General features: G+C 45.9%; 1 protein-coding gene across 1 annotated transcript in view; it reads right to left on the bottom strand.

The window, feature by feature from the left end:
• thsd7ab (thrombospondin, type I, domain containing 7Ab) overlaps positions 1 to 13,572 on the bottom strand; it is a gene marked incomplete at both ends in the record, with an annotated part of 328,169 nt that overhangs the window by 24,896 nt on the left and 289,701 nt on the right. Inside the window, 3 exons of the mRNA XM_084442488.1 lie at positions 6,202 to 6,335; positions 7,100 to 7,278; positions 12,051 to 12,317. Of these exons, the coding sequence (XP_084298614.1) occupies positions 6,202 to 6,335; positions 7,100 to 7,278; positions 12,051 to 12,317 (580 nt within the window). The remainder of the gene's footprint in view (positions 1 to 6,201; positions 6,336 to 7,099; positions 7,279 to 12,050; positions 12,318 to 13,572) is intronic.

A 13,572-nucleotide genomic window follows, 5' to 3' on the forward strand; every position in this document is an offset into this window, starting at 1 on the left:
ATGGCATCAGGACGAGTAAGATGGCTAACGGAGATGACCAGAGATGTGTTTGAAATGGTTCACTCACTCCCTCCCTATTACCATGGATGTATTGAGTGCGACTCATAGTGAACTACATGGGGAATGATTTAACAGTTTTGGGACACTACATGGAATGTAATTGCGTAAAATATTCATGACTCAAACAAGCAGACGCGCCGATCACTGATGGCAGCAGGTTAAAATATCAGGTAGTATTCAGGTTCCATGTTTAGTTGAATGATAAATCCCATATAAATTGTTGGAATTCTAATGATGTGCAAGTGTGATTTTGTCAACTTTAGTGCTGTCGGCTAATAGCAGCCTGTGAAGCTGCACGATAAGACCGTGATAGCAAGTTAGCTCACGACAGCAGCTTCCATAATATTAACGGTAGCTGTCGGTGGCTAAAAAGCAGATAGCTAACTTTACAACGATGATTCCTGTAGCTATTTTGATTTTGATGCTATTAGTTCAACTTCTGTTTCTCGGGCAGGAACGGAGACAAACTCGCATTAGCAGCAAAGCAGCTAGAGGAATGATCTTAACATTAGCTAACTGCTTTAGCTACTGCTAGCTACCGTCTTCTTCACTTCTCCTTCGGTAAAACATGACACCGTTGTGTTGTGGTATTGTAGAGGGCTTAGGCAGAAGCAGGAAGAGAAACCACTTGTGCCCCATATAAGTAAAATAATGGCCTCATAAGCATTTTTCGATTGTAAAATTGTGTTCACTTGTTTTAGTTTGCAAACATATGCAATTTTCTTAGCATTCCCAGCTTTGTATGTAGTTTTAATGTGAAAGATACATCTTGAATGCAGTCAAGACAAATTATTTTGCCTCTTAACTTTTGTCAAACCCCCTGGTTCCAGTCAATTGGATTATAGGCTATAGGCTACTTTCGTTTACAATGACGTTACCTTATGAACACAAAAACCTTAACCTATAGGCCTACATAAAAACAATAGCCTAAAACCATGTTTATTTACAATGAATTTTCTTTCATTGATAGCATGCCAATAGTTAGGGTGAGGAACGACGCGCGGTCTCTTTAGCCCTGAGACCATCAGGCAGGCAGCTCAGGAGGTCGATGAAGGCTATATATATTATTATGATATTATGTCTAATAATACATTCGTTGAAAGTACACAGGCTGATCTACTATACGGAATTGGACCGAGGAGTGTTCTCATATGGAACTAGGCTGCACACGCCCGCCCGCGACAAGAGCTGAATTGTAGTCAGCTTTCCCCGCTGCGCGCAGGACGCGTGCGTCCCCCGCTGATCCGAGCGAGAACGCAGGCGGAATGTCGCTCCCCGTCTGAAACGGCCTTGACTCCTGGAATCCCAAGGTCTTTCGTATTGAAATTCTCTTGATGGTCTGGGGAGTTGAGACGTGTTTAGGGAGTGCATCAGTCGTGATCCTTGACAGTAGGCTACCAGCCTGCGCTGCGCTCAGCACAAAGTTGGATGAATGGATGGACTTATTGGAATCCTGGAAAATGTTTATTGCGCTCTAAAATCATGAAAGCATAAATGTAAAAATGCAGCAACAGAAGTAGTCTAGATGAGATGGTGGTTTAAATGAATGGCAACACATAAATTGAGACATAAATTGAGACTGGTGATAATGCTGATAATCTACAGTAGGGCCTACCTCTGGCTGAGTTCATGGTTACAGCCATTCATCTCTTACACATGGGCCTATACAATACTTGCACAATCTACTTTGGAGGTTAAATCCATCCATCTATCAATCAAACTAGCGAATTCAATGGCCGGTCATGGCAAAGCACCCGCTAACGCAGGCTAACCCCCCCCCCCCCACGATCCAGGGCTAGGAAACCGGTTCATCCAGTTTATTTGAATATAAAATAATTTTGGGGTGGGGGTTACAATAGAGTCCAGGTTCGCTGGCGAGTGACGAGCTAGTCAGATGGCGCATGCATGTGTGGACATTGTAGGCCGATTCTGTAAAACCTAAAGAATAAAAGTAGGCTGACAGGGAGGAAATCTATTCGTTTAATTGTTTGTGCTCTGTATGCACAAGATAGTTAATGTTCGGATATAAATGGCAGTATAGCGGGAAAAAACCCTATCAAAGGCCAAGATTAGAAGGGATTTGAAGATGTAATCGGTCATTTTAAATGGGCCTACTTTATCTTTTGATGCCTATTTGAACGGACTGCATCGATCAATGCAATGACTCCATGTTTTTCAGTTTTACCCTTTTCATCAATAAAACATCATTTTTACAACCATGTCTCATTGATTGGGAAGGCATTTAGAGCTGCCGGTCTATTAGCCTACTCGGACTCAGAGGATGACATAACTGTTTATTGAGAAACAATTGCAGGCTGGGCTATATAAAGAAATACCACAATGCATGTAGTCTAGATATATTACATTATGGTTAGGCTATAGCCTACACTACTTATGGAAGACTGCTCGCTAAGCAGGCTACATTGTGGCTGTTTTGTTCATCGCAGAAGCCTATAGCCTAGGCTACACATTAAAAAAAAAAAATTTTTTATATAGACCTAGAAGGAATCAGAATATGTGGAAATTTAATTTTAGCCTATTTTAATACAATTCAAATTCTGCTTAGAGGGAATTATTTTCAACAGACATTATGACCTGAGCATAATTAATAATTATCTAAGTTAATATAGGCCTATGAGAACGCAATGCTTTTTACGATAGGCTAGGCCTATGCGTCTTGTGATTGTACTGTAGCCTAGGCTACAACTTAAGGCTTATTTGGCCCTATTGAATTCATTTAAGCCTACTAGGCTACTCATTATTATCGAATTATCTAGTTGATATATGAATAAAACAATAAGCCGTTTTAATGGCTATGGGCTACTAGTTGTAGCTACACACGAGTTGATGCGCTCTGCTCTTACGCACGGTTGAGGCGGCAGCTCAAATACACTTCGCACATATCCTCTGCTATAGCCTCTCACAGCTGGCGGCCGGTATAAATAACTAAAAACATACACAATATTTTCTTATTTGAATGATATATATTCAAGATCATTCAAATAACAAAATATTGTGTATATTGTGCATGTGAACGCACACTGTCAAACCTGCCACTATCTATGCACAAGATAGTTAATGTCCGGATATGATTGGCAATGAGTGATCTTTACTCATGGCGACTATGTCAATTTTGTATGGATCCACAAGTCGATCAAGCTTATTTTTTCTTTGTATCGTGCTGAAGCCATATAGCCTACTGCGCTCAGACTTGGCTACATTATGCCCCGTCTTCAAATTTACTTCCGGGGTTTACGAGTAGCCTACCAGTTGAATGCGTTCCAGAAACAAAACGCAAAACCCCCACGTTCACCATATCTTTACTAACAAATATATTTACAATACTGTTATTTTGCGCATTTGACCAAACAGCCACCACGTCTTGACCCGACGTCAGTTACCGAGATAGATAGGCTACTGTAGGCCTAGATATAGGTGTTCGTAATAATTAAATTACATCCAGATGGAGAACACATGTGTTTGAGAACAAGGTATAGCACCTTTCATACAGATAAATTCAGCTCAAAGTGCTTTACAACAGAGCATTTAAATTAAAGAATGTGAAACTTAATGATGCTTCATTCGTAGACTATAGGAGAAAAACACTGAGCCCAGCCTGCTAAATCTACTCAAAGACGCCACCTGGCGGGGGTGCATCACTAAAACGAAATAACACCCGTCTGAAATCCCACGATATTTCCAACGGGATTTCCCTGCCAAATACCGCGAGGTGAAATGCTGCAGCATGTGACATTTCTAACTTCCCACATCTGTACTAAGCGATCGTACGACGGAAAACTGGGCGTACGGTCATTTTCAAGACAAGATCGGCATGTATCAATTTGGACGTGAGCAGAGACTGCGTCAAGTCTGAGACCGTGTATGCAAATTTGAGAACCGTCATGAGACCGATTCAGACTGGCATAAGCGCAGCGCAGCCACTAGGCATATTCATCACTTTTAAATATGGAGCCTACCCTATGGAAAAATATATTTTGTAAAGGCCATGTCTATGTGTCATATATCCCTAACATAATAAATTGGTATTTTCGAATTGTTTGCAAGTAACAGGGTAAACATGTGTTTAGTGTAAGAGTAGCCTAATTTCGCTTTCATTTTAAGATAGCCGTATAGCGTAGCCTACTTGGTAGACCACACAACTGTCTGAGGAGTGGGGAGCCAGCCTCTAGCTCTAGCCTACCGTTTCCATCACGCAAATCAGAGAATTGTCAAATTAGCCTATAATCTGACGGGCATCAAACCTCTGCAGCCAAATTCAACAATCCAAATAGGTTGACTATGGCAAAATATTACGCCTACATATTGTAAAGGCCTCAGCTACGGCATATACATAACATAAATAGGTAGCCTATTTCCAAATTGTTTGTAATCAACGAAATGTGTTGCCGTGGGCCTAAAATCAGCTTTGTTCAAATTTTAAAATAGCCTACTTTTTTAGCAGGCCAGTCTACTGGTGACATAAGCAATTCAAATCACTGATTGCTAATTGATGATTGCTTATTAGATGACATTCAGTCAACTAGCCTATTTAAACAAGAGCGACAATCATGAAATCGCAGCAATGGCAGACCTGGCACTGTTAGAGGAGCTTTACGTTCCCCTAAGACGCGAGAGGGTTTTCAGGGACCGCGATAATCTCTTCATGGAGAGTGACGACTGGCTTGTCAGCCGCTTTCGTCTCCCAAGGCATGTCCTTTTGGACTTATGCCATAATTTGGAGCCCCATTTAAAGAGGGAAACCCGGCGGTCTCATGCAGTACCTGTGCCAGTGCAGGTGCTCTCTACCTTGGGGTTTTTGGTCACCGGGTCCTTTCAGCGGGAGATGGGGGATAGGTCTGGCATCTCACATTCAACCATCAGCAGGACCATGCCGGCAGTGTTGGAGGCTATCAAGTCCCTCACTCGCCGGTACATCACATTCCCGTACAATGATGCCCAGCAAACCGTGATTAAGAGAGAATTTTATGAGATTGCTGGGTTTCCAAATGTGATTGGTGCGATTGACTTCACCCATGTGCGTCTGAGGCCTCCATCCGTGAATGATTACGCATTCATCAATGGTAAAAACTATCACTCCATCAACGTGCAGGTGATTTGTGATGCCAGCCTATCCCTGCTGAGCATGGTGGCCCGGTGGCCTGGGGGGACGCACCACTCCTTTATCCTGCAAAACAGCAGCGTGGGGACACGGCTACAGGAGGGTGCGCTGCAGGGACGCAGTCATCTCCTCGGTAAGCAGGCCCACTACTGCGTTAAAATACATTTTCAAATATTTAAGTGACTTAACATTTCGATATGATTCATGTGCTAGGTGACCAAGGTTATGCCCTCACGGACTACCTGATGACCCTGATGACTACCTACTGGCCAACCCTGCCACAGAGCAGGAGCGCAGGTACAACGGTGCGCACATACGCACACGGGGCACCGTGGAGCGTTGCATCGGGTTGCTGAAGGGGAGATGGCTCTGTCTGGGATCCTGTGGAGCCAGACAAGCTCGTGCCCAGAGAGCCGTGCCCAGCGCAGCCCCCAAAGACAGCCATCCGACCTCCGACCGAGCTTCAAATCTGACAATTTTTTCTTCACCTACATGTTAATGATAGTAATATGAGCAATCATGTTTTACCTACTGCACATGTCAAAGATGTAGGATAAATGAGAAATTTACCTCTGGTGGAGTTCGATTGGCGACAGAAACACTGTTCACCTTAGCGGTAATTTCTTGCCATACGGCATTTTTCCGGCCTCCTTTAATTCCGCTTTTCAGGCTGCCAAACAAAAGCAATTTATTGGATTGCAGTTTAGAGGTTAGAACCTCGATTTCCACCTCAGAGAAATTCCTCTTTTTTGGCATATTATGCCTCTCCATGTTGTAAACTCTAGAGGCGAGGCCTCAGAAACCTGAATAAATAGGGGCGTGATATTCTAATTACGATTGATTTCATCCGCCACATTTATCAACGCCCTATCAGTCCTACGATGGGATAGGCGGCATACGAATGTTTGATAGATCACACGTCGACGCTGTCGTACCACCATTTGTGCGATATGATCTGCGCTCCGTTGATACATGAGGGCCACTGTGTTCAGACTGTGTTTCCTGGACTGGGGAAATCCCACCTGACTTTTCTGGTCTGGATGCCCTCTCCGCAGTTCTCTTTCAGGTCAACGTTGCTGACCTTCCACACGCTCCAGGGCTCGGCCACCCACACGTACTGAGAGCAGTCGCTCATACAGGGCACCACCTCGTACACCTGGACACAGGGACTCATCCATAGACAGGGACTCATCCAATTCAGGAAGCTCTAATGCTGCAGGTCATTCAACAGTAACTGGCTGGAACTAGGATAGGAACTGAGGCTGCAGGGACATTTATCATCTGCTCTTCACTGAGGGTGAGGAGTGAACACTGTGAATGAAGCCATTTGTTTCTTTGGTTTTCCAAAATGAGCAGTATCTGGAACAGGGAAGATGAGAATGGTGACTATAAAGCAGGACACTTACCTGGGCCTTGAGTAGGGGAGGGAGGATCAAGACAACCATGTTGGAATTCAAATGACACAGGATTAACCACCACATGCACATACAACATTGACAGGGTTATCGAGGGTAAAAATAAAAGAACCTACTGTACTGTTAAACAATTTAACTACTGTACAACACATAATGCTTTGGCACACAAACATTGGTAAACAGAGATTAACACGGCCTTAATACACTGCTGTAAATCTCTTCGCATTCAAATAAAGAGAATATACTCCATTTAGTGAACCAACCGAACCTCCCTGGGGGCATTAGTGAGGACTTCTCAACTGAGCTGAACTCAGCAGCAGCGAGAGAGGAGGTGATGAACAGCACTGCACACACACTAGCTTATTATCATTACCAGACCTTCACTGCTATTACATTGTACATTCACTGTACCAGTACATGTTTTACTGTTCTGTCCAGATGATTTGACCGGTTGATCGTGGCCGTACCAGAGCTCTGTGTGGGCGGTGTTTCTGGGGCTGCGCACCTGGTTAATGTGGTCCAGTTTGGGGCAGGGTCGCCCGCCATTGTAAGGTTTCTCCCGGAGCCACTTGGAGCGAACTTTGACCCCGCTGCCGCAAGACTTGCTGCAGCGCGACCAGTTGGACCACTCGCTCAGCTTGCAGTCAGAGGGACAAGGGATGATGCACGCCTCTTCTATATAGCCTGTGGACGAGGCCAGAGAGACAGGTGAGAGGATGACACATGAGAGGATGATGTGAATCCTAACCCTGACCCCCCAGGAGTAAACAGCACCCTAACCCAGACCCCCCAGGAGTAAACAGCACCCTAACCCTGACCACCAGGAGTAAACAGCACCCTAACCCTGACCCCCCAGGAGTAAACAGCACCCTAACCCTGACCCCCAGAGTAAACTCAGCACAGTGAGGAGATGCAGGAGGAAAGGATGTAATAAGCCAATAGAAGCCTCGAGATTCAAGAAGCATGACTCCTCCCACACAGCATGACTCCTCCTGTGTGTGGGAGGCAGCGTTGCCAGATGTACGATAATTATCGTATTTGTAGGATACTTTTGCCCTCTGTACGATGTACAATGAATAATGCCCAAAATCCCATAATGTACGATAATTTTATCATTTTGTGACACTTTGTTGTAACCAGTTTAGTCATTCATTTCCTGAGTCCTGACAAGATCTGGATATGCTGTAACTGCCGCCCCGCGGATGACTATGGGTGGTCTCTACAAAGTAAACAGAGCGGAAGTTTACAGTGGTAGTGCGGTTGATGAAATAGTTCTGGTTCAAATGTAACTGTTGTTTCAACATTCGTTTTACTTTGCAAATAAACTACATTTCACAGAAAAGCATACTAACATACAGTAAGATTAAACCATGAGCTTCCCGACTCAGAAAAGGCTACACATTTTCCCTTTTTGCTGTCCCTGTCCACTTCCATTGTGAAGAGAGTTGGACGAAAATGTTGATCTACAGTAGCTCAACACTTGAGCGTTCAGTGAAATTATGGTTTATATGTTTCAGGTTCATGTTACTGCAATAGGGCTAAATGTCGAAAATAGCACACAATGCGGGACTCTTGGACAGCATCAAATATGTAGGCTTCCCCATCAACAGGCACACCGACAGAATACAGCCACAGACAGTGAGTGGAGCTTGAACTTGAAGGTAAACCCAGTTATTTAATTAGAATAGATGATAGCCAAAACTATTCCCATGCATATTATAAACAGGCTTCCAGTCGTGGCTGGATGTACTGTAGGCTAGTCATAACCTCACACGCCAGAAGAGAGAAACAAAGAATGAGCTCATGTGAGAATGGTTTTATGAGGCTAAAAAAGGTTTGTCTTAATAAATAGCCTATGTGTTTTTTGAAATTGCACATCTCTTGGTTGCACATTCTCTTGGTTATGACTCACGTGCGATAATTTTCCTCAAAATACGATAATTTTAAGCCTATGGTACGATACTTCAACATTTCTCATCTGGCAATGCTGATGGGAGGAGTCATGCTGTGTAGGGGTAGTCCTACCCTAGTCTCGAGAGCCAGACGAGTCGACTTCCGGCCCGGACTGTCAACTATGTCTGGTATTCAGACGCAGACATTTTCATGAAGGAAGTTGGGGGAAAAACGGGTGGATATCCCGTCAAAGTTCCCTAGAGAGTAGTAGACAGTCCAGACCGGAAGTGATGAGTTTTTTTAAGAACTTCCTTTTACAAATTCTAAGCGGCTGAAGTCCACACTCTCTCCTCCGTAGAGAGTCTGGCTCCGAGACTAGTTCTACCCCTACCCCTAGTCCTACTTCTACCCTACCCCATAGCCCTACCCCTACCCTACTCCTAGCTCTACCCTACCACTAGTCCTACCCCTAGTCCTATCCCTACCCTACCCCATACACCTAGCCCTACCCTACCCTACCCCTAGTCCTACCCCCAGCCCTACCCTACCACTAAAACTACCCCTAGTCCTACCCCCACCCTACCCTAACCCTAGCCCTAGCCCTACCCTACCCTACCCCACCCCTAACCCTTAATTTTGCACGTTCACGTTTATGGGTAGGGTCATCAAAATGATGATTGATGTTCAAGTTCACGTGCAAATTCAACGTTTTATTCGTCACATGCAACATACGCCTACAGTACTAATAAAATGAGCAGTGAGATGTTTCTTCGCTGGCTCTTACAACGTGCACACTACGCTTAAGCAAGGTGAAAAAAAACCAATACAAAATAGCAATAGAAAACAAGACGGTATATGGACTTTTAATACAAAATGAAAAATATATAGCCTACATGAAAGGGATGGTATGTGCTGAGAGCAGATGATTAAAGTGTACAGTTTAGTTAAATGCATGAGTAGGCTACTTGTGGATCTTGATATGCCCTATCTATATTATGTAGGCCCATATTATATATTTTAGTTATGGATATTCACATGTTTATTTACAGAATATAGGTGTGTCCATTCTGACGACTATGAAATGGAATATGAGGTGCTGTTGTGACTGAGTATAGAGACTGAGTTTAGTGCTTATTTATTTATTCACTGCCATTTGCAGTGTTTGTGTAGTGCTTTTATTTATTTTAGGACACCACGATGCCTTGTACAATCATGACTATAAATGTGAAACATAATTGTAAATTTTACAAATATTCTCATATTTTTAGCTTAGGATGTCTGTAGAATTGAAGTCAACGCAATCACCTCGGATTTCTCATAAATTCAGCCCTTGTGAACATGGGCGCACTCCAATATGGCTTACCTACGACTGCATTTCGGCGTTCTTAAATCCTGTTCTTAGATAAGAACAAATCCGAGATAAGAAACCATTCAGGAATGCCAGAATTGTTTAGAAGAAATTTCTTCTTAACTTTTTCTTTACTGCATTCAGGAATGAGGACCATTGTTTTAAGGCTGATTTGTGCACGGCAGTCCTGCATTCTGACACATTTCCATGTCTCATTTCCCCCCTTTCTTATTCGTCGTTTGGGTTAGTTGTTGTTGTCCTCTCCCCCCCAGGCTCGGGGCCGAGGGGCTATCCTTTTTACCACCCCGAGCCTGGGTGAGGGGTCACCCGGGCTATATATCCGGGCACACCTCCACAAGCCATGTCACTGTTTCGTCATCCAAAACCGTCAGGCCATGCATTCCGTTGGGTGTCTGGTATGTCGGACAGTCCTGGATGACATGGTCTGCGGTTTGTTCCCCAGCGCCACACTCGCACGCCGCACAAGATACCAAGCCCCATCTGTGTATCGATGAGCAGAAGCGTCCGACGCCGGTCCGGAGGCGATTAAGCCTCACCCACGTCAGTCTGGGTCTGGGGAAGGACCGGCGGCCGGGATGAAGTCACGGAGTCTGGAGGTGTTTGCCTCCCACTCCATGCCTCGCTGATGTTAAGATTTCTGCATTGCTGCAGGAGATCTCATGCGGCAGGCACAAAAGGGTGTCTCGACTTAAGACGCCGGGGAGGCTCCGCTGTTGCAGTGAGCCTGTCATGGAGCAGGTGGTTAAGCTCCACGGCCCGGCAGGCGAGGCGTGCTGTGGTTCCTGTGCGGCGGAGGCCAGCAGGCTGGATGCCTGCGAGGATGAGAAGGTTGTCCACAGGAGTGGGACACAGGCATCCTTTCACGATGCGCAAGAATCACCATCAAATCACCATTCGATGATTGATTTGACGCGGGCGTAGATGAGACGCTCGAGGATCTTGAAGTGGATACATAACAGACAGATGGGGCGGTAACTCTTGGGGTCCCCTTCAGGCTTGTTTGGCTTAGGGATCGCGACAACTAGGGCTCTTCTCCAGATTTTGGGGATCTTGAGTTGGCGCAAGCAGGAAGAGAGGAACGCTATTAACCAGGACGTCAAGGAAGGCGCGGCATGGAGTATAATCTCCGGGCAGATAGAATCAGGCCCCGGAGCTTTCCCTGGCTTTACATGCTGGAGGGCAGCAGTAATGTCACCGCCGCTAGGAGTTGTGGCCTTCCAGAGGTCAGACAGTTCTTTTGCCACGAGACGTGACGATTTGCGGTCTTTGCCCTTGTCTGTCCGACGCGTTTCACAAATTGTGATGTGATTTTGTTTCCAGAGATGGGGCAGTGACGGGGGAGTGTCTAGACCTACGGTACCAGTGAGGTTGTTAAGGATGCTCCATGTCTTGCGGCTGGAGTGTGAGAAGTCGATGGAGTTACCGGCCTCCTCCTAGCGCTCTTGTCTCCTTCGGCTGAGTCTAGACAGCAGGGCTGAAGCAAGTCTGTATGACTCAGCTCCTGGGGGGGCCCGGAGGAAGGCACAATAGAGACTCTCACACTCTGCATCCCAACACGGTTTTTAGCTATTGCGACCTCTATGTGGGATGTATTTTCTAGGCGCTTTCACCAAAATGCCGCAGAGTTCCCGGTATGCCTCGTCCACGTTGTTGGTGTTATGTGGTGGAAGGCACCTTCTGGATGCCCTCCCCCCTTTGATAGACAGTATATGAGTGATATTCGAAATTTAACTCGTCAACCAACAAAGCTTGTTACCGCTCTGTGCAGACCGGCAGATTAGACTGTTGACGTATCGGTCTTGAGGGAGTGTCCCATTGCAGCAACAAACTGCTCTTTACCCCTCCATACAGGTATGGAACCCCAACCCTAACCCTCTATACAGGCGTATGGAACCCCAACCCTAACCCTCTATACAGGCATATGGAACCACAACCCTAACCCTCTATACAGACGCATCTCTGGTTTGAGATGGATTTGTAGCTAGTGACTCCACAGCCATCGTTATGGGTCAGAGGTCAAAGTTGTCTGATGAAGATCTACGTTAAAGTCAAAGTTACCAGAGCAATGCATGATCGGGGGGGCATTAGGCTACAGTCACCTATCACCCCCCCATCCAGCCCCAACCTGCCCCCCCCCCACACACACATACACATATACACACACAAACACACACACACACACACAGAGCGTCACCGTGGCTGTTGCAGCGCGAGGTCTCCACTAGTCGGTTGTCCTGGTCGTAACACACCATGGCCTGGTAGCGGTAGCCCTGGCCACACTCCTTAGTGTCCACTTGGACTCTCATTCCCAGAATGCTCTCCACGCGCCCCCCCTCAGGGAGGATGCAGTCGGACCAGTTGCCCACGGGGTGGGCGGTGTACTTGTCGCAGGGGCAGTACTGCGTCTCACTGAGGGGAAACATTTGGGTGTTCTTACACTCCTCCTTCCTCCTGCTCCTTCCTGCAGGGGAAACAGGGCACTGAGACGCATGTCCTGTCCATGTCCATTTTGTTTACAATCTCTCTCTCAAAGATACAGTAGAACCAAATAGATCAATAGATATGAATCAAAATCAATAGAATGTATAATCAAAATCAACATCAGTCTACAAATATAACTAGAAACATTAAAGAAAAGCCATAGAACATAAGTACATGTGTAGAACATCATTGTGACTTACTTATATTTGCTTGGCTATGAGTTTTGGTCTATGATGACTACAGTAAAGTAGCGTAGCATGTCTATTCTGCATTTCTATTCTGCATTTCTATTGGACCACAGAGAAGCATGCACAGGACAACACCTGCGTTTCTATTGGACCAGTGTGAAGCACAGGACAACCATGGCTCTTGTTCAAGTCCAGTCAAATGTTATTAGTGTGAATGCTGACTCAGCATTCACACTATTGTTGTTGTGGGACTGGCTTGGAGCGCGTCTCCTGCGCACTCCGAGTCCCGGAGCGCGTCACCGGCGAGCTCTGTGCGTTCCGACCTGCCGTCCACCTCAGCACGTTCCACCAGAGCGTTGGCTAGGCGACCGCACCCCGGGGCTCTATCAACAATCAGTGCACCTGGGATTGACGAGCTCCCGCGACTACAAGAGCCTCGCTAACCTTCCAGCCGATGCCAGAACGCAGCCAACTCACGGTTTGTCACATCTCCAGCCTTTTTGCCTGCCTGAGTGTTTTTTCCCCTCCGCGTCATTTTTGTGAACTTATCTGTGTCTTGTGTTTGCCCTCCCAAGGAACCCAGCCCCTCTCGTGTCTGCCTGGAACTCCTGCCCTCCCGTGTCTTCCCGGAACCTCTGCCCCTTGTGTTACCCTGGACTGCCTTCCCCGGACCCGACCCGCACTCTCGTTGTTCTGAACCACCCATTCGGATCACGGACTTGGACTGACGCATGGACACACACATGTACACAACACCCTCCGCTCATCTCATTCTGCTCCACACCTAGAACTCGCACTGACACATAGTCTGACACCGCACCACACATAGTTAATTACACACACCACAAACAATTTCTACCGAGCGCACCATACACCCCCACATACCTCTTTTTGGATTCTCCCATTAAATACATCTGAGGGCTAATTGTTCCCCTGTCTCTGTGTTCGCCTCTTTGGGGCTCTCTGGTCGTGGTTTGTAACAATTGTTATCCAGTTCTTTATTTTATTTTTTTTACTTTTTCTTACTGCTTCCGTATGTTTTTTGGC

Source organism: Borostomias antarcticus, assembly GCF_949987555.1.
Source record: "Borostomias antarcticus genome assembly, chromosome: 8".
Classification (NCBI taxonomy): Eukaryota; Metazoa; Chordata; class Actinopteri; order Stomiiformes; family Stomiidae; genus Borostomias; species Borostomias antarcticus.